At 50.3% G+C, this 21,720-nt stretch overlaps 1 protein-coding gene across 1 annotated transcript in view; it reads right to left on the bottom strand.

Annotated features, from left to right (window-relative positions):
- Hk1 (hexokinase 1) overlaps positions 1–21,720 on the bottom strand; it is a 72,025-nt gene that overhangs the window by 19,473 nt on the left and 30,832 nt on the right. The window contains exons 3-9 of the mRNA XM_046419665.2: positions 21,400–21,548; positions 15,428–15,547; positions 11,316–11,411; positions 10,675–10,774; positions 10,394–10,577; positions 5,602–5,757; positions 2,740–2,973 (exon numbers count right to left, since the gene is read on the bottom strand). Of these exons, the coding sequence (XP_046275621.1) occupies positions 2,740–2,973; positions 5,602–5,757; positions 10,394–10,577; positions 10,675–10,774; positions 11,316–11,411; positions 15,428–15,547; positions 21,400–21,548 (1,039 nt within the window). The remainder of the gene's footprint in view (positions 1–2,739; positions 2,974–5,601; positions 5,758–10,393; positions 10,578–10,674; positions 10,775–11,315; positions 11,412–15,427; positions 15,548–21,399; positions 21,549–21,720) is intronic.

Here is a 21,720-nt window from a genome sequence, read left to right on the forward strand (position 1 = left end):
TTATGGGGTGGGGTACCAGGGATGGAACTCAGGGACGCTTAACCATTGAGCCACATCCACAGCCCTATTTTGTATTTTATTTAGAGACAGTGTCTCACTGAGTTGCTTAGTACCTTGTTAAATTGCCGAGGCTGACTTTGAACTCGCTAATCTCCTGTCTCAGCCTCCCGAGCCTCTGGATTACAGGTGTACACCACTGTGCCCGGCTTGGTACCCCTTTCTTTCACCACACTCTAGTTCCATTTCTACACTTGCTTTTTTCATTACACAAGTCCTATACATCCATGGTAGAAAAAAAAGCAAATGCAGACAAGGAAAACGGAAAAATAGCCAGGTTTGGTGGTGCGTATCTTTAATCTCAGCTACTTGGGAGGCTGAGGCAGGAGGATCACAAGTTGAAGAACAGCCTCAGCAACTTGGCCAGACCCTGTCTCAACATGAAAAATAAAAAGGATCAGGGCTGTAGGTCAGCACTTGCTTAACACGTGCTAGACCCTGGGTTTAATCATCTGTGTGAAAAAAGAAAAACAAAGTTGCCCACAATCACCCATAAAAAGATCCTCATTATTTTATAAGTAATGAATACAAAAAATTCAAAGTCCAGAGATGTTGTCCTCCACCATGTCAAGGAGACCACCTTGCTAGTCAAAGCACTGTGCTTCAAAGTCAGATCTGAAAACAAGGGTGAGCACTACCATGTCCGCATAAGTGACCTTGAGCTAGTAACTTGACCTTGGAGTAAATGCGGATCTGTGTGAAAGTGTCCTGTTGGAAACTGAATAAGGTAATCAACATGCTTATGTGAGTCACTGGCACTGAGGAAGGACTCAATAAATAATCGCTCTTGTTTTTTTTTATTTTCACATGGGCTCTTTCTTTCCCTCCATCCCCACTCCCAAATCCTGTACATTCTTAGTGGCTGGAAAAGACCTTGAAGACAGGATGGCGTAAGACACAGAACTTGCGCTCTGCAGTGTGGAGGCTGCTGCCAAGGGGAAGAGGAAAAAAGGTTTCCCAAAATATTAACAGCAGTCGACTCCAACGGAAGAGAAGAAGAAGGGCTTCTATTCTTTTTGCAACTTTTTAAACTATCTCAAATTTCCATCCTGAGTAAATATTACTTCTGAAATGAGAAACGATGCAAAAACCGAATTAAAGTCATTGTTTAAAATGTGAAGTTGCAATGGAAAAACGTTTCTGGATACAGCTCATGGTGATCGTTGCACAATAAGAATGAACTCATGGGCTGGGGATGCGGCTCAAGCGGTAGCGCGCTGGCCTGGCATGCGCTGGGCGCTGGGTTCGATCCTCAGCACCACATAAAAATAAAATAAAGATGTGTCCACCGAAAACTAAAAAATAAATATTAAAAATTTCTCTCTCTCTTAAAAAAAAAAGAATAAACTCATGAAACATGCCGCATGTTTCAAGATGATTAAATGATCTGTTTGATGTTATATACTTTTTACTACAGTCAAAATCATGTGACGTTGCAAACCCTTAGGCTTTCTTGTCCAGAAAATTTTTTCAGGGGTGGGGTGGGGGGTACTGGGAATTAAACCCAGGGGCACTTAACCACTGAACCACATCCCCAACCCTTTTTATTTTTTATTTTGAGACAGGGTCTCGCTAAGTTGCTTAGGGCCCCAATAAATTGCTGAGGCTGACTTTGAACTTGTGATCCTCCTGCCTCAGTCTCCCAAGCTGCTGGGATTACAGGCATGCACCACCATGCCTGGTCTCTTGTCCAAAAATTAGCCAAGAAATTCCAAAGAAAAAGCTGGTGCGCTGGTGTGTGCCTCTAATCCCGGGGTCTCAAGGCAGGCGGATCACTGGAGCCCAGGAGTTCAGGGCCAATGCTCACCAGCACCATGTGAAGGCACAGTATCTGATACAGTATCACTTTGTGTGAAATATACACTTTGTGTGAAATACATGCACAGTGGGAAACTACCTGCGGTCCTGTATACAAAACCCATGCCACAGGCAGTCCATTCTTAAAACTTACCAAACAAATAATTAAAATTTGTCTTTGCTACCAGGGATGGAACCCAGGGGTGCTTAACCACTGAGCCACATCCCCAGCCCTTTTATTCATTTATTTATTATTTTTTTGAGACCGAGTTTCATTAAATTGTTTAGAGTCTTGCTAAATTGCTGAGGCTGGCTTTAAACTTGAGATCCTCCTGCCTCAGCCTCCCGAGTCGCTGGGAATATAAGCGTGCACCACCACGCCTGGCTCAAGTCATGTCCTTAGTGACCTAGTAGGCTCTGGAAGCTAAGGTTGGCCATGGAGCGGAGACTGGCCAAGACAGCCAACAGACAAGAAAGCAGCAAGTGGGGACCATTTACTTAATATCTCTCTGGTCTCAAGTGACAAGTTCCTCACTTAAAAAAGGAATGGCCAAGGAGCTGGGGAATTTTATCAGGAGTTTCTGAAACAAGAATATGGGTGGCGTACCTACAACCTAAACTACAAGAAGGATGAAGTTCCTCCTGATGAAATGCAGATGAGCTACAGACACATTCCGCCCAGCGCCCCTGCAGCTAGAGATAAGGAAAGATACTAATGGCGTTTGAGGTAACACCAGAGAGAATCCACTAAGGGCGAGCCTCCCCAAAGGGCAAATTTAACCTCTTTGCCCAGAACCAGACATGCCTTGTCTGCAAAATAAAAAACAAAAAACCTTTCACTGGCTGCAAAACTCTGAGAGACAAGTACAGCAAAGGCAGACTCACTGTGGGTGCGTCTTGTACAGAGAGCCGTCCACACCAACCGTGGTCCGCAGCCTGGGGGTCCCCTTGTTATCACGCAGGCGGTTCAAGATGGCACCCAGTGTGGCAGCCACCAGGTTGGCAGAGCGGAAGGACACGATGGTGCACACGTGCTGGACCGAGACACAGTCGTCGTCAGATGGCTCCACTCCCAGGCGGGTGAGGATTTCTTTGGCATTGTGGAGGCCTTCCTTATTCCTGTGAGGTTGGAGCCCAGAGCTTGTGAGTGAGGGACCAGCCAGGCAGCGCAGAGCACGGGGACTCCAGGCTGACCCCGACTCACCGGGTGTGCAGAGGCGGGACCGGGAGGTCCAACGCCTCAAAGAGCCCAGGGAGGGAGCGCCTCCCCAACACACACCTGCTGGTGGCAGGGACAACTGTTCGGCTGGGTTCTGGTAGGCCAGGCGTGGAGGGGAGCACAGCTGAGATGGCCGCTGAGCAGGGAGGGCCACAGCTGCTTCTGCCCAAGCCCAGGACCAGGGGAGGCCTGGGGGACAAGGCTGCTCATGGGGTCTGTGAGCTGCGCCTTCCTGGGGTTTTTCTGTCAAAATTTTAATCTCCCACGTGCATGTCTTGTGTAGTTTTTGTGAGATTCATTCAGAGGGACTTTACAGTTTTGCTGTTATTGTACCTGGTCTCTGAAAATGACACACTCGTACACCGCCCTTTAACGACACAGTGATCTAACAGGTTAACAACAGGAATGTGCAGGAAGGAGCCCTGGTGCTACATTTGTAGATTTTCCCCAAATCTAAAGTTATTCCAAAATGAGAAGTTTATTTCAAAAACATATAGACACATTTTAATTATTGTAAATAGACAAACATAATGGACTTTTCTAATATTATCTCCAGATATTATTCACTTCCCTACAGACTTTGGGGGAGAATTCTCCACAAAGACATTTATCATTGGCAAATGATGACAATTTTATTCCTGTTTTGATTCTTAAGGCTTTAACTTCTTTTAAAAATGCTTTTCAGTTGGAGTCTTAACTCCAGCCCAATGGTGAGTCGGAACTAGTGACATTGTATTGATTTTTCGAAAGAAAGCATCTAACATCCCTGCTTATAGGGTGTTTTGTGGAGAAAGCCTTCATTAAAATGTAGACATGCTTTCTGGGGCTAGGTCAAGTGCATTTTATGATCCTTGCTAAGTAAAGAGCCAAGAGCAGAAGCAGACCAAGAAGAAGGCAGGTATTTCCTGACTTCACACAGGACTAAGTCAAGCCGCTGCCCTGCTCCTACTGGACCCTCCCCCAGTCCCCTCCGTTCTCAGGCACCCAGGAGACTTGCAAAGAGAGATGGTTGGAAACTCAGGAGCAGGGTTCCCTGCCTGGTGTACCCCTGCACTAACGGCTCCTGAAGGAGAACAACACTAGGACAAATTCCAGGGCACAGATTTACTAATGCCCAGAAAACCTGCTTCTGCTCCAACCACACAGAAGCCGATGTGCATGAGAGTTCCCAGGACCACACAGTGGGCGGGGAAAATGACTCCTTCCTTGTGGGGACGCACCAGCACTCCTGGCACTGAGGATGGCGGCACGCTGGCCTCGTCTTTATGTAAGTGGCCCCAGGAAGCCACGTGGCACCTCCTGAACCTAGGGGCACACGGAAGCCAGCCACAAGAGCACTGGGATCAAGCCTACCTACGTCCCTCTCAGAGTGAAGGCCGGGACTAAGAGTGAAGACACTGGACTCTGGGTTTCTTTGGGGATGCCAAAGGCCAGCGGTCAGGTTGTCCCTTGTCAAACTACCCAATCTCATCTGTTAATCGACTGTTTCGCAAACTTGTTTCAGGGCACATTTCTGGCTGTTAACAGATGTTCCCTGAATATGTGTGGGGGTGGGGAGGGATTGAGGCACAAAAGAAGTTTAGGAAATAATGAGTATTATGGCTGAGATAGGCGGTGTCCCACCAGAGCTCCTGTTAATGCAGGAATATTCAGAGGTAAAACGATTCATCATGGAGCTGTAATCTGATCTGTCCACCTGAGTTTCACTGGACTGAGTGGGTGGTAACTGCAGGAGGTGGGGCGTGGCTACAGAAGGCGGGTCACTGGGGGCGCCCCTGAAAGGGTGCACCTTCCCTGAGGCCCCTTCTCTCTGTCTCTCTCCCCCCATTTCTCTGTTTCCTGACCCCACCACGAGCTGGGTGGCTTTCCTCTGCTGGGCCCCTCCCGGGACCCTCCCCGGGACGTGCTGCCTCACTTGAGCCCAGAGTCGGCTGTCTGTGGACGAGACCCCAAACCATGAGCCCCGAATAAACTTTCCCTCCTCTGAGTTGTTCTTGTCAGATGTTTTGGTCACAGTGATGGAAAGCTAACTAAATGAATGAGTTCACCAAAGGGAACTAGGTTCTTCTTTTTTTTTTTTTTAAATAGGCTAATAAATATTGTAAATCTCTAAAAGGAGGATAAATTGTACTATATTTCTCAAACCTACTGGCCCTGGAATCATCCAATTATCATCTTGAGGTCTCTAGGGTTCCCTGGAACACAGTCTGAAGGAGGTCAGGACATATCTACAGGGAGCTCCAAGAACCCAGGCCTGGGCTTGGTCAACTGTCACTCAACACTAGGAGTGGAGTCAGGAGCTTCCTCAGCAATAATCTTGCCTTGAGGCTGCACATATGTGAGAGGGAGAGGAGAGAAGGGGGAGGCGGGGTGGGGGGGGTCGCTTTCCTAACTGGAAGGGAAAACCCCCCAGGAAGCATTGGCTGCTAACTAGGTGCTTCTTTAATCATGGACCGGCCAGGATTGGAAGGGCCCTATCTCCCTTCTCTGTCCCCTCTATCCCCAGAAAGCCTCCGCGTAGCACCTACTTTTCGATGGCGGACACGTCACTGGTGTTAAACTTGCCCCTGGTGAGCAGCTCCGGGGTGATCCGCCCTTCAAACAAGAGGCCCTCCTTGGCCATCTTGACCAGAATCAGTCGGACCAGCTCCCCCAAGTACATGCCACTGACCATCTTCTCAAACCTGCAGGAGAGAGCACATGGGCACCTGTCAGTCCTTCCTCCACACCCAACCCTGGGGCAGCACGTGAGGAAGGGGACAGACACAAAAGGAGTGTCACCACTCACAAGCTCCCAGTCTCCTTGGGAGGCAAAACCACGCTCGCTCGTGTGATTCAACAAAGAGGGGACCAGGACGAAGACTCCAGAAGGGGCAAGTCACCCCCATGCCTGTGCCAGGGAGAAGAGACGTGCAGGAGGAGGCGGGGAAGGCAGCTTAGAGGCAGGGGAATGCTAGGACGTAGATTGGCAATGACAAATGAGAAGGCCCCAAGACAAGCGGGTGGACTTCGATCATCCCTCACAAACTGTCAGCCGTGTTCTGTTGCTTTGTTTTGAGGTACTGGGGATGAATGCAGGAGTGCGCTGCCACGGAGCCATACGCCCAGACCTTTCTATTTTTCATTTTGAGACAGCATCTCACTAAGTGTCTGAAGATGACCTCAAACTTGTGATCCTCCTGCCTCAGCCACCCTAGAGATTATCCCTGAGATTATAGGCCTGTGCCAGGCTTGCTATGCTTTTTATTTTTAATTTTTTGATACTGGGCATTGAACTCAGGGGCACTTAATCACTGAGCCACATCCCCAGCCCTTTATATTTTTTTTATTTAGAGACAGGGTCTTGCTGAGTTGCTTAAGGCCTCACTAAGTTGCTGAGGCTGGCTTTGAACTCACAATCCTCCTGCCTCATCCCCTCCACCCCAGCCACTGGGATTACGGTGTGCCACCACACCCAGGCCTGCTGTGCTTTTTAGAGGGCTTTGACTTCCATCCCTCTATCAGGGGCCCTCCTGTGGGAAGGGGGTGTCAAGGAAGTATTCTCCTCATTGGGCTGCTGCTGGGACATTTGCAGATCACCTTCTTGGTACCCTCTGCGCTTAGAGAAAGTCACCCCCAACTGCCCCAACAGACTTCACCCTTAGCTGCAGGGATGGGGTCTGAGAGGCTGAAAGCCAGTGAGCTCAATGTCCTGCTCCAGCTAAATCAAGCGAGCCACTCCCTCTCCTGGGGGGGCGTGAGGTGCAGCCCGGTTATTGCAGCAGCCTCTCCCCCCTGCTCAGCGCTACAGGGAGCCTAAGACTGAGGCCAACACACAACTGAGACAGGCCCAGGCCAGAACCAGGGAACAGGGGCTCCATGTTGTATCTGAGCCAGATTCAGCCCCGATCCTGGCTGACCAGGGGCCAGGAGGAAACCCTGAGGAGGGCGGATCAAAGAGGCAGGCCCCCGTGAGAGCACGGCCTCCCCTCTCAGGGCTGGCATCCCCAGAACTGATAGTGACACAGCAAAACAATCTGTTCCAGTCAGAGCCGGGCCTGGAAGCCCAGATGCTGTTAGGACCTGAGCATGCAGCAGTCTGTCAGCAAGCTCAGAGCCTCTTCAGAGACAGAGTCCCCATTGTTTCTGCTCCTGCAGGACCAGACAGGACCGCCCAGCCACCGCCCTGGAAGGAGCATCCTTCTGGGTCCTAGCTGCCCAGCTGCCACCCCAGGCACCTATGGGAACCAGCCCCTGTGGAGGACCAAGCTGGAAGGAGCCAGGCAGAGCCTGACTACCCAGGCTCAGCCCTGCCTCCGTTTCCACTGGGGTCCTCACTGGGCTCCTCACGTCTCTGGACCTCAGTCTCCTCGCTTTTGTAACGGGGACAATAACAGGGCCTCTTACCAGATTATACAGAGGATGTGGGTTAATATAGGTTAAATACTATGGTGTCCAATAATGAATTCTTATGACCTTCCTATGTTTCTGGTACTTTTCTCAGCTCTTTAAATATTTTAACTTATTTTATCCTCATTACCATTCTACAAAGTAGACATTGGCATTATACCCACTTCACAGATGGAAAAACTGAGAAGCAAAGGTTATAAATCTCGCCCATGGACAGAGCTAACAGTGGCAAACCCATATGTTGAACCCAGCTAAACGGAACACCAGAAACTCTGCTCTAACCCTGTGCAGTCTGTCTATCTGTCTCATGGACAGTGCCGTTCAATGTTAGCTACTACTGTCACGGCAGGGCTACCTAGCCTCATCCCTCATCCAGCTTCTGCTTGTCTTCCTCCAGTCACTTCCTAGGTAGCCCGTCCACCACTGGGCAGTGTGACAAAAGGAGAAGTTTCCACGTCAGGATGAGCTAATGTCCGGCTGCTGGCACCCCATCACCACTTCTTCCTCTGCCTTCTGGAGACACCCACAATGATCTGCTCCTGTCCCACCCAATGGTCCTTCACAAATGCAGCACTGATAACCCTATTCCAGATGGAGCCAGGGCCAGGTCTGTCCTTTCTCAGTCTTTAGAAAGCTGTGAAGCAACAGAACAAATCATGGCACCTCCCAAGAGCCCCTCTCTGCACAAGCCAAAGGCTGGTGGAGCCAGTGGCTCTCCCCGGCCGTGCGTCCCTTCTGCCCACATGAAATCTGCCTCTCAGCACTCAGACCCCGATGGCCAGGGCCCAGCATCGAGGAGCAGCACCATGCCTGCTGGTGGGCCCAGGCAGGGCTGAGATGGGGTCGGGGTCAGGAGCGAGGACGTGCACAGCAACTGGCCCCAGCAGTCAGCCTGGGGAAGGAAAAGGAGGGAGAGGCCCATGGCCAGGTAGAGATTCTATGGCTGGGGCAGAACAAGAAGAAAAAGAGGGCGTGGGGCCGGGAACCTGTGCAGTTATTCCACCACCACCCAGGCCACAGGGCTCCCTCTCCAGAGTCGGCCGCTGTGGCCAAGGCGCTGGCTGCTGTGTGGGGCAAAGGCTCTCCTCGCACCCTGAAGGAGACAATAAGGAATCAGAGGGAGATGGAATTGGGGATTCCAGAGGCAACACAGACAACAGAACAAGAAACCCAAGGAATCTGGAGGGAAGGAGAGGGTTGAAGATAAAAGAAGGGAGGCGGGCACAGTCACACACGCCTGTCATCCCAGTGGCTCAGGAGGCTGAGGCAGGAGGATCGAGAGCCAGCCTCAGCAACTAAGTGAGACCCTGTCTCTAAATAAAATACAAAAAAGAGGTGGAGATGTGGCTCAGTGGTTAAGTGCTCCCAGGTTCAATCTCCAGTACCAAAAAAAAAAAACCCATATGGCAGCGAAATCCAGGTTTACATATGCAAGCCAGGCAGGGTTCCCACACTGGGCTAAGGATACAGACAAGGGCCTAGATCACGTCTGCTCAGCAACCACAGTGACCTGCCTGTCCACACTGCTGAGAAGGGAGACATCTGAGTAAGTGGCTGATAGAAGCTACAGCACATAACCCCTTATCTGAAGCCCCTGAGGTCACATGTGATTGAGACTGTGGAGATTGGGGGACATTAGGGATACAACAGGATGCAGATGCCGTATGTCACAGACCACTCAGAGGTGCCCAAGGCACCCTGTAATCAAGCACATCCAGGCTCTTTGGTGAAGCGTCCACAGGCACTGGCAATAACTTCATGTTAGCTGGGATCAGGTTTTAGGACTAGGAGTCAGGTTCATGGTTGGGGAGGGAACCCCCAAAAATTGTTCCTGTCATAGCTTTGGAACTAGAGTCCCTTATCCCCAAGCTGGTACCTGCAAAGCAGAAGCTCATCTCTGGGTCTAAGAATCTGGACAGCCTCTCACTGAGAACCTGGTTCCTCCACTCCCCCTCCCCCACGGTGGGGGGAGGGCTGCCACCCATGATTATGCAATTCCATTAATTCGGGTGGAAAGACCAATTGTTTAGCTGGGCGCATGGAGATCTGTCAGATGACGGGTTTCAGTCAACCCCTGTTTCTGTCTGGCATCAGGGTGAGGGCCGTCAGGTGTACAGGGTCTGCGCGCGCCTCTCTGCAGGCTGACAGAACCCAAGCCCAGGACAAGGCTGCCAGAGGCTGGGCTAACTCAAGAGGGCTGGCGGCCTGCTTGCATCACAGAGAAATGTGCGCATGCACTTCAGGAAAAAAGTGGCTCAGAGAAAGCGACATCCACTCTAGCCTGAATGATGCCAGGAACTCGCCAGGCCAAAATCCACCCGCCTGTAAGTTGGATGCTGTATGGACTCTGATCCTCCCTCCTGTGCTTGACACGGGTTTCTCCTAAGGTCTGTGTGACTTGTGTAGCTCGATGTGACCCATCTTCCCATAGGGATGGTAAGTCCTGGGAGGGAAGGCACTGTTTTGGAGCCCTGGAGTCTAGCACAGAGCTCAGCACAAAGTGCTCCATGAATATGTGCTGACAATATTGACAAATGCACGCTCCCTCTCCCTTGCTCGACTGAGGCCCCACGTATGATGAGGTCCCCTCCTCCTGAGCAGCAGACCGGCAACTACAGCATGTAGGAATGTCTTTCAACCGTATCTTTATACTGATGCTTCTGTGCTTTGAATTTTCAAAATGTTTCCCAAGGACACAATTATCATGTAATTAAACAAAGAGAATAATATCTAAGAACTGCTTTGAAAGCTACTGACTCCACAGCTGCGCCTCTGTCCAAATGAAGAGCCAAAAATCATGCACATCTGATGGGCTTTTGCATCTGGGATCACCTGGCTTTGCACCCTTCCAGCTTCCACCCCACCCCCGGGGTTTTGTTAAGTGTCCCCCGAGATCATGTAGGGAGCTAGAGGAGAATGTCAAAAACTCACAGCTGTTTTCCAGGGTTGAGGGACCCTCGGTCTAACTCTCTGTCAAATTCGGTCCGGATGTCTTCCAGTGATCCATCGTCCCCAAAGGCTCCCCATTCAGTGTTGATGCACATCCTCCCCTCGTCTCCTTCCACCAGATCAATGTGCCTCAGTTCCTCCATGTAGCAAGCGTTGGTGCCCGTGCCTGGGAGACAACGTGGGAGCTGCAGTCACATGGGAGCCGGAGGGCGGAGCCTCAAATCATCAGCTAAAAGCTGGGCTGAGCAACCGGGGCTTGTTACCAATGATCAGGCCGACTTCACACTGCTGGTCGTCATAGCCACAGGTCATCATGGTCCCCACCGTGTCGTTCACCACAGCCACAATGTTCGCGTCATAGTCCTGGGGAGGATAGCGGGGTGTTGGTGTCCACACCCACGTGGGTGCAGGGATCACCCACCCCAGAGAGCTTGGCAAGAGCGCACCGGTTCTCAGAATCTCCCGAGCTCTGGGGGGTGGTGCTGGCTTCGTTGCTGCCAGGACTCAAACTAATTGGATTAGAGAACTGTGATTACCTTACGGAAACTGCACGGTCCCCTTAATTATCTGGCTTAGGATCCTTTGGGGAGTGGATTTTACTCACGGAGTCACGTTCTTCCACAAACCACTGCAGGAAGCAGGAGATCCCGTGCCCACGAGAAGGTCAGCTCCTTGGTCTCTGCTCCAGCCCGCAGGCTAGTCTGTGGCTCCCTCAGCCCACACTCCCCTTGGGAGGTGATCTCCTGGCCCCAGCCCTGGTATCTTTGAGAGTCTGGCTCTAAACACTCCTGGGCCCTCACCTGGCCCTGCTCGGGTTCAGGCACTACAGCCCCCAAGAGAGGGCTTTAGTCTGCTTTAGGACCCGGCTCCACTCCTCCCCTCTGTGCAGCCTGAGAGAAATTACCCCTCGCTTTTTGATGGCTTTGTTCAGCAGCTTGACGACATCTGCCCCTTCCACGCCACTGGCTTTAAACCGCTTCGTCCAGGTGATCAGGATGGCCTGCAAATGAGAGTGGACAATGGGAAGAGAGTCGGGAGCCTGGCACGCCCCAGGCCGCTGGGGGCTGCTCCAAGGAGGACAGCAGGGGTCCAGTGGCCTTCTCGAGCTCACCCGGGTGAGAGTCCGTCTGCTCCTCTCCTGTTTACTCCCAGGATGGATTTCTCTCGGGGCAACCACAGAGGAGGAAAAAACGGGCCCACAGTCTCCAGCTCACACCAGAATAAAACAAGTGGCCAGTAGGTACAGCAGTGCCAAGCAAGCCTAACTGGAAGTCGGCTTTGTAGTCAGACCCCACTTAAAAAGAAAGCAAGAGGCCAGGCACAGAGGCCTGTAATCAGTGGCTCAGGAGGCTGAGGCAGGAGGATCGTGGGTTCAAAGCCAGCCTCAGCAAAAGCAAGGCACTGAGCAACTCCGTGAGACCCTGTCTCTAAATACAAAATAGGGCTGTGGATGTGACTCAGTAGTCAAGTGCCCCTGAGTACAAACCCCATTACCCTGTACCACCAAATATATAGAGGGCAAGGGAAACTCCAGGAGGACCTGACGCCTCAGGACTTTCCATTCATGACATGGCTTCATGGCTCCAGGGAAAAAAGGCCACAGCTAAATGGGAAAGAGAAACAAAATGCCAACAGAGTTCTTGGCTGCCGGGCTTATGCGAGCCAGTCCTAGATATTGAAAGGACAGTGTTGACTAGTGTGACGTGCACCTCTTTGGAATCTAAACATTTATAAGCATTATTGATATACTATGAACCCATTTCTGTTTGCATATTAATGGGGAAACATCAAGAATAGACAGCCAATGATTTATTCACTTGGGAATGTGAAGGGGTAGGAATTCTTTTTGCATCAAAATTTTATATTATTTTAATAGCTCTGCATGCTGCTTTTGGATGTTTTTTAAAAATTCAAGACACTAAAAAGAAAAATAACTATGGGGATGGGTAAGCCCTTAGGTGAGTTTGTGGTTCTTTGCTCAGGAGCAACTATGGCTAAGCTGGGGACTGCAAAAATCTCTGGACACTGTTTTCTTCCCCTGACCTTTACCCCTCAAAAGCTTCAGAGAACTTGGTGCTGTGGAAGACCAAGGGGGTTGGGATCAGGAGACCAGCTTCTACTTCCAACCTCCTGCCCATTTTTCTTGAGGGCTGTTCCCTCCACTCCTCTGAACTCACTTTGCTTATCTAGAATAAGGGAGCTGATCTAGATTTGGACAATCTTAGAGGTCCCAGGCTCCTGAAGTGTCTGTGACATGCGTGTTCCCTGGAAGGCAGCCTGGCCGCTCAGTGGCCCTTTCCAAGCAAATGTGCTCCACCATGAAGGCTCTTGTGCCCGTGAGGATGGTCACACAGCAAGCAAGCCTAACTGGAAGTCGGCTTTGTAGCCAGACCCCAGCTGCATTTTAGTCCCTGGAAGACTGTGCCTTCTGGGGAACAGGCCGGTCTGTTGACCACTCTCTCCCAGGCCTGGCCAGTACCCATAGTCACTTAGTAGCCACACTGGTTATCAGATCACTTGTCAGACTTCACAGTGCCATTTGACATTTTGAGGGACACTGTACATTCACATGACTTTTATTCCAGTGTTTCGTTAAGATTGTTCCGTTTTTTTTTTTTTTAGTTATGGTTGTTGACCTTTTCCTGTGACTAGTTTATAAATTAAACTTCATTACAGTGTATACATACAGGAAAAATCCTACATCCTGTGTGGTCTGGAGCTACCTGCAGACTCTGGCATCTGCTGGAGGTTTGCTATGTGTCTCCCACCGACACGGGGCGACTGCTGTACCAGCCACAGGCTTCATGGAAGGTTGGCTGACACACTCTGGAGGCCAAATTGCTTTACACAGCTTGGAGGGGCAATAGTGCCAGACACCAGATGTGACCACGGTAGGCTGACTGGGTGAAAGAGGACCCAGCAGCATCTCAGAGGCACTGAGGGAAGGTGGGGCCTGGAACCCTGGCCCAGGCTCTGCCACTTAGGGGCCCTGTGACTCTGCAAGGACCTCCATTCTCCACCTGAACTGAGGGCTTGGCCTGCTGGACCTCACATGCCTTCCTGCTGATGCCACAAACCTTAAGAGCCAGGGCTCCCATGCAGGAAGCAGTGCCCAGAAGTGGGTGCTTACCCTGCTGACTCAGGGCTCCAGGATACTGCCTGCCATGGCAGAAGGTGCCCTGTGCCCAAAGGTTACCGCACTGCGGCAATGTGGACTAGCGGTGAGCACAGGCTCTGCTACCTCCTGGGCTGAGGGACCTTGGGAAGGCTCTTAAGTCCTATAAGCCTCAGTTTTCTCATCTGTAAATGGGACTCATAAGCACTGAACTCACAGAGGAGTTTGAAGACCATGTGTGTTAGCTGTGGGATGCATATTTAAACAGAGCCTGCTAGGCCCTGGACAAGAAGTCCTATTGTTAGGAGTAGGGACTGGGGGGCTGGGGTGTCTGTTTCTGCACATAGGAAAGCCTTGTGTCTTGTCTATTTATTTCATATCCTTGCAGTTTTCTGAGGTAAATGACATCACACGATAGATCTGAGTGCTTCCTTGATGAACAGATAAATTAAATAAGATACGAACAGTAAGGCAGGTGCGACAGGCCGATAGGGGAACCCAGGGCTTCTCTGAGGTTGGAGCCACTGCCCAGCAGGTGCAGTGGTGAAACTGGCCTGTGTCTGAGGGACAGACCCAGACTCAGTGACCAGGGGGCCTCCAGGTCAATGCCACCACACTGTGCTACTCTGACCGAGGACTTTCCCTCCTCTCTCCATTGTCATTGAACCTGATGTATTTCCTTTCACTAGCTCGAGTTTAATAAATAGTTCACTTTCCCTGGCAGCCATAAATACCATGATTTGTCTCCAAAAAATACATCAGCAACTAAAGTGATTTAAAAAAAAAATTACATGGTGACCTCACATTAATTTCTGAAAGTGTTTCTAAAGATACCAGATACACAGGTTCCTGTGAGCCACGGGCAGACGTTAGCAGAGAAAAAGGCTCATTAGCAACATCAGATAGAGCACTAATCTCTAGAAAACATAAAGAACTCAAAAATCTTATCACCAAAAAACAAATAACCCAATCAATTAATGGGCCAGGGAACTGAACAGACACTTCTCAGAAGATGTACAATCAATCAACAAATATATGAAAAAAAATGTTCAACATCTCTAGCAATCAGAGAAATGCAAATAAAAACTACTCTAAGATTTTATCTCATTCCAGTCAGAATGGCAGCTATCAAGAATACAAACAACAGGATGTGGGAAAAAAGATGCACTCACATATTGCTGGTGGGACTGCAAATTGGTGTAGGCAATATGGAAAGCAGTATGGAGATTCTTTGGAAAACTTGGAATGGAACCACCATTTGACCCAGCTGTCCCTCTCCTCAGACTATACCCAAAGGACTTAAAAACAGCATACTACAGGGACATAGCCACATCAATGTTTATAGCAGCACAATTCACAACAGCTAAACTGTGAAGCCAACCTAGATGCCCTTCAGTAGATGAATGGACAAAGAAAATGTGATATACACACAATGGAATATTACTCAGCATTAAGAGAATAAAATCATGGCATTTGCAGGTAAATGGACGGAGTTGCAGAATATTATGCTAAGTGAAGTTAGTCAATCCCAAAAAAACCAAAGGCCAAATGTTTTCTCTGATATGAGGATGCTGATCCATAATGGGGACAGGGTGGGGGGTAGCATGGGAGGAAACTTTAGATAGGACAAAGGGGAGGGAGGGGACAGTAGGGGGCATGGGGGTAGGAAAGACGGTGGAATGAGATGGACATCATCACCCTAAGTACATGTATAAGGACACGAATGGTGTGACTCTAATTTGTGGACAACCAGAGACATGAAAAACCGTGCTCTATATGTGTACTATGAACTGAAATGCATTCCGCTGTCCTGTATAACAAATCAGAATGAATAAATAAATTAATTTTTTTTTTAAAAAAAGGGGGCTCATCAGCTTTCCCACTCTGGGCATCTGCCTTACCTCGTCTATCTTGGATTGCCAGCAAGGGAAAGAAAATGTGAATCCCACGGGTAAGTTCTTGTCCTTAATCTTCTTTTTCTCCATGAAGTCCCCCAGGCACTCGGCAACATGATCGAATAGCTAGAAGGACACAGAGAGCAGTCAGGTGGGACAAGGGGATGGAGCATTTTGGGGGAGGAACGTAATGGGTTCCATCCCTTACACACAGAAAGGACCACGTCTACTGGAGGGTCCTCAAAAGCCAAAAGAGTGGCCCGTGTCTAGCACAGCTCTTAGGAAGTATCTCAAACTTCTCAGAGGGAACAGGCTTCTCAGCAGTCACTGACCTGTGTCATCTGGGTGCTGAGGAAATTTAGAAATAACAGAAAATCGGCTTATCCCTCCACAACACACTAGTTATGGGTCGCCGTCACCACCCGGCGGGAGTGGCCTTCTGGCCCCTTCCCATGCTGATTTCTCTGTGAATTCCAGAAACCGCATGGCAACTCCACAGTCCGAGCCCACTGCAGTGACAGACAGGCTTCAGGATGACATGCATACCAAAAAGTGCGCCCACCCTACGTGTAGCGTTCAGTAGATTCTCATAGACTGCGGCCACCAGCACCGGCACGCACGTCGGGAAACACTACAAGGGGCCAGGGATGCATGTAGTTGAGTAGTTCAGTGCTTAATATGCAGGAGGCTTTGGGTTCATCCTGAGCACCAGATAAATACTTTTCACTTAAAAAAAACAAATTACCTGGGTGTGGTGGTGCATGCCTATAATCCCAGCAGCTTGGGAGGCTGAGATGGGAGCATCGCAAGTTCAAAGACAGCCTCAGCAAATTAGTGAGGCCCTAAGCAACTTATTGAGCTTATTGAGACGCTGTCTCTAAATAAAATTTAAAAGGGGGCTGAAGATGTGGCTCAGTGGTTAAGTACCCCTGGGTTTAATCCCTAGTACAAAAAAAAACATTGACAAGACCCAGATGCCAACCTCATGTCTGCCTGGTCACTTCCCCTGCCACCCTCATTTCTAACACCCTTGACTAGTTGTGCTCCCTGTCTACTGCACATAAATGGAAATGAGCCGCTTGGTGTCTATGTTTTCTCACTCTACACTACACGTGTGACAGTCGACCATGCTGGGTGTCTTTGTGGACTCTTCATTTGAATTGGTACACAATACTCCACGGTGTGAGTACGCCACAACTTATTTACTGGCTTGCAATCGAAGCTGGCCTGCTCTAGAGCACGTTACCTATGATTATTAGGTGCATATGCACCTGAGGAATCCAGGGAAGAGCCCAGGACAATGATTCTCAAGCTTCTGCAGGCATACGGCAAATGACAAAAGACTTGTCATTTCTAAACTTTTTGGATCTTCAAATAACTCCCCTCATTTCTAACCAGAACTGAAGATAGATTTCTATATGTGTTCCAACCAGAGGAAAGCTTAGTAGAAACAGAACCTCCCGTTTCTTTAGTGCTATGCTTCTATTAATCAAACCTGTGCATATGTGTGCCAGTCTTGGTAATCTCCCTGTCTTTTTCACATAACTGTTATGACACTAGACCTTCTTTATAAATGGGAGTAACACAGCCACCAGGCCTCTTGGTGCTCAGAAGAAGGCAGCATTGAAAAGGCCAAACCACTCAGTCACACAACGTAGCTCCAGCCCAAGCTCCCAGACAAGGCCACCTGCCTGAAGGGTTTCCTTGGAGGAGTGTACCTGAAAGGGAGCCAGGGGTCATTATTGCCATTCCCATGTTCCCTAGATGCCTGACCCAGCTCCAAAGTCAGACCTAGGTGTGGGGGCCACCCATGAGCTATACTGAGCATCCTCTCTCCGCCTTGAGCCACGGGGGTGTCGGTCTGGCATTGCAGGCCGTCTGGGCTGCGCAAGGCAGGTGGCCTCCACCTTCGATCGGCCAAGAAGTCTGCTTTCCCCCGACTCTGGACCAGGCGTTACCCACTGGGGCTTGGCCAGCCCACCCCTGCCTTATCTGGTGAGGAACATTCTGTTGAAAATCCTTTGTTAATTTCCCTGTAAATAAATGCATCGTGGGTTCTGGCGCTCTCTCGCCTTCCAGCCTGCAAGCAGGACCCTCAGGGTCACAGAGCCACCCACCCCTATTTAAAGACCCCTCTGTTGTGTGATTTTCCGCTGCTTTCTTAGCTTCATGTTGTAGGCAGCCATTTAAACCCAGTTGGTCTCATCTGCGCGGCTTGTGGCCGAAGCTCGGGGTAAGAGGAACCCAATCCATCATGATTTAGGAGCCGCCATCCCAAGCCACTATTTTTCAGGCTGCAGCCAGCATCTCTGAAGGGACACATGACCGCCCTCCCTGAAGAACCAGGGCTAAGCTTCCGGTGACCTATATTTCAGACTGATATAAACCAATCACTAAGTCAGTCCTCGTGTCCCCAAGCCATCTGCACTCAGACGCGCCTCCGGACTCCCCTGCTGCAAGCTGGGCAGCAGGAGGGGACAGGGGCTGCCTGGGAAGGGGCGGGAGCCGCAAGCCCGCGGACCCTGAAATGGGCTCACATGGCCGGGTCCGTCCCCAGCTCTGGGATCCAAGCCAAAGCCAATCCCCAGAGAGCTCTACTGAGAAGAAAAGGCCATTTCTGTGGAATTTCCACAATCCAGGGCCACGAGCTTGCTCAAGGAGGCAGGAAGCCAGCCCAGGGCTGCCCAGAGCCTGCCATCAACCAGGAGCAGGGAGGTCCCCCCTCGGCACACGACATTTTAGCACCTAAGAAGCTTTCGTCTTTTTCTTTCCTGACAAAATGCTTATTATTCTCAAAATGCACACAGAGACTCAGAGACTCAGTCTTTCTGACTTAAGATGGCAAACTGGCTACAACAAAAAAATTCATATTTATTATCCAAAATTCCCCCAAACTGTTTATTTATTTTTTTGGTACTGTGCACTGGGGGTTGAACCCAGAGGCACTTAACCACTGAGTGACATCCACAGCTCTTTTTATTTTTTTATTTTGGGACAGGGTCTTGCTAAATTGCTTAGGGCCTTGCTTTTATGGGGGGTGAAGTGGTATCAGGGATTGAACCCAGGGACACTCGACCACTGAGCCATATTCCCAGCCCTGTTTTGTATTTTATTTAGAGACAGGGTCTCAATGAATTGCTTAGTGCCTCGCCGTTGCTGAGGCTGGCTTGGGACTCACCATCCTCCTGCCTCAGCCTTCAGAGCCACTGGGATTACAGGAGTGCACCATAGTGCCTGGCAGAGCCTTGCTAAGTTGTTGAAGCTGGCCTCAAACCTGCAATCCTCCTGCCTCAGCCTCCCAATCTCTAGGATCACAGCTACCATACCCGGCCCTAAGTCATGTTTTAAGAATGTTGAATTTGGGGGGGGCTGGGGATGTGGCTCAAGCGGTAGCACACTCGCCTGGCATGCGTGCGGCCCGGGTTCGATCCTCAGCACGACATACAAACAAAGATGTTGTGTCTGCCGAAAACTAAAAAATAAATATTAAAAAATACTCTCTCTCTTAAAAAAAATGTTGAATTTGTGCTTATGAAGTTGTTAAAGCTTAAAATTACACTAAGGCTTTTAGACTCAGTGTGTTTGTGTTTGCGGGGAGACAAGGATAAAAGGAAAAACTGACAACTGGAGGATCCGGATGAACAGGGTCCAAAGGAGCTCCTTGTGCTTGTCTGAGAACTTCTCTGGAAGTTTAATAACATTTCAAATAAAATATTTAAAAATCAATTTAAAAACGCTCAAAATAGCCAGGCGTGGTGGTGCATGCTTGTAAGTAATCCCAGCGGCTCAGGAGGCTGAGGCAGGAAGATTACAGGTTCAGCAAAAGCGAGGTACTAAGCAAGTCAGTGAAACCCTGTCTCTTAATAAAATACAAAATAGGGCTGGGGATGGGGCTCAGTGGTCGAATGTTCCTGAGTTCAATCCCTGGTATCAAAAAAATATTTTTTAAGTAAATAAATAAACAAAGATAAAAGACAAAGTCCTGCCTAGGAGCTCCAAGTTGCTGCTACTGTAACTTCTGGAAATCAAACCACCCAAGTTCAGATCCCAGTGGCTAGTTATAAACAGCTAAGTCTCTATTTCCCATCTGTAAAATGGGAATGATAACAATACCTGCCTCATGAGGCTATTGAAATGATTAAATGAGTTAATACATATCAAGTGCTTGTATCAGGGACTTGCCCATAACGAGCACTATTAAGTATCTGTTGTAATGATACAAAATTATTCCATCGTCAGAGAGGCAAAGGAAGAAATAGAGACGGCAGGAAACAAAGTTATCCTGCAACTAAGAGGGAAGTTGGGGACAGAGACTGGAAGAGGGAGACAACGGTAAAGAAGGAAGTTACTAGCCCGGGGTGGGGTGGGGGACGCAGGCCTGTAATCCCCGAGGCTCCAGAGGTTGAGGCAGGAGGATTGCGAGTTCAAAGCCAGCCTTTGCAAAAGCAAGGCACCAAGCAACTCAGTGAGAGCCTGTCTCTAAACAAAATACAAAATAGGGCTGGGGTTGTGGTTCACTGGCCGAGTGACCCTGAGTTCAATCCCTGGTACCCCCACACACAAAAAAGTGGGAGTGAATGTGTGGGACCCCTGAATGAACAAACCCTGCTCCTGAGAGGTCAGGCCAAAACCCACGGGAATGTCTGCAGAGTGATGGCTCAATGGTGGGGGCACCAGGCTTAGGTGGTTCAAGCCAAGAGTCTTAGGAACAAAGGGTGACAGGCCAGTGCCTGTAGCCAAGGGCCACCCAGAAGAGGAGCGGTGCAGAGGCTAATGGACAAGCAGCCACCTGCACTCCCGGATGAAGGGTCCAGTACAGGAGGGGCCGTGGGGAACCTTTAGGCAGGGGTCAGCAGCTGGCCATAGGGGCTCTGGTGATAGTGTCCCCTTCAATGCCCACTGTGATGGGGCCTGAGAAGCTCTGAACCCCAACCCTGGGAGCAAGTTAGAGGCCGGGATGAGCCCTTGTTTCCTGGACAAAGAAAGGCTGGGTGGCTGGTTCCAGGTCCCACCCACACTAACTTAGGAATAAAGTGGAGTCCCGAGGAGAAGGTTCCTGGGTCTCATCTCCAAGCCCATCCAGAACCAATGGATTCTCTGGAGAACTTAGTCATGACCTTCCTGTGAACACACCACAGCCCCGACCAGGAGGAGGCACCGCCCAGAGAGCAGAACGACCATGGGGGAGCAGCAGAGCGCCCCACGGGGCGGGCTCAGCAGACCCAGAGATGCCTGCAAACCCCAGAGGAGTTCTTGAACCCTGGTCACCGGGCTCTGGAGAGCCAGGGACCCATTACTCACAGCAACTAGATGGGGCAGGGTGGGGAGAGGGTGGCGACCCTTCTTGGACATGCCAATGGCCCTCAGCCACAGGAAGCAGCCTGCCCGGGGTCCAGGAGGAAGTGGGCCTCAGGTACAAGCGTCAGAGGAGGGGACCGTGAATTCCAAAGCAAGCCCTGCCTCTTTCTTTGCCATGCCAAGGTTGTACACAATGCTACTCAACCAGGAATGAGGACCCTTCAGTCCCCTGCGCTGTGAACTCTATTCCTGCCCAACAAGGTCACTGCCACAGCCTAGCACAGGGTCTAGACTTTGATGAGAAGGGGAGGAGGTCAATGACCTGGAAGAAGGAGCGTTTCCAGCCAAGGGCTTGCTAACACTGCTGGGGAACCCACCAGGATGAGAGCACATACCCCACAGAGCTGCGGGGACTCCCTGTGACACCCTCCACCCTGTGAAGTCTGAGCACCCCCCTCGACCTCAGTTCGCCCAGTTAGTGGATGTTTCTCGCAGCAAAGTCCAGCCCATGCTGGCTGCCACTTCCCTCACCCAGGAGTCCTTACCACATACACCACCATGGACTCCTTCCAGAGACCCCCATCAAAGGCTCGGGACACCTGTGCTTGGAAGTCTGGTACCTGGAGGTGCCCCAGGGTATGCTGGCCCAGGGGGGCTGACCTAAGATATCGGGGACTCACCTGGCTTCCACTGCCGTGCACGATGCTCTCCGGGGTGTCATAAGCCTCGGACTCCATGTGAACGTTCTGTTTTTTCTCATGATTCACTTGCACCCGCAGAATTCGAAAGGAAGACCCACCAAGATCCAGGGCGATGAAATCTCCTTTTTCTGTTGAGGGAGAAAACAAGGGTCTCATCAGATCTGAGCATCAGAAGGCCACATGTCATGCCCCCTTCCTGGCCCCGGCCCTGTCTGCCTCCCCCGAATGCCAATGCCCAGTGCTTTCAGGAGGAAGCAGGAATCCTGCTGAGCCCATCCGACCTGCCTACGGAGCAGAGTG

The sequence above is a fragment of the Marmota monax genome, unplaced genomic scaffold (assembly GCF_021218885.2).
Source record: "Marmota monax isolate L192 unplaced genomic scaffold, Marmota_monax_Labrador192_F-V1.1 WCK01_AAM20220418_F8-fsc00019, whole genome shotgun sequence".
In the NCBI taxonomy this organism is placed as follows: Eukaryota; Metazoa; Chordata; class Mammalia; order Rodentia; family Sciuridae; genus Marmota; species Marmota monax.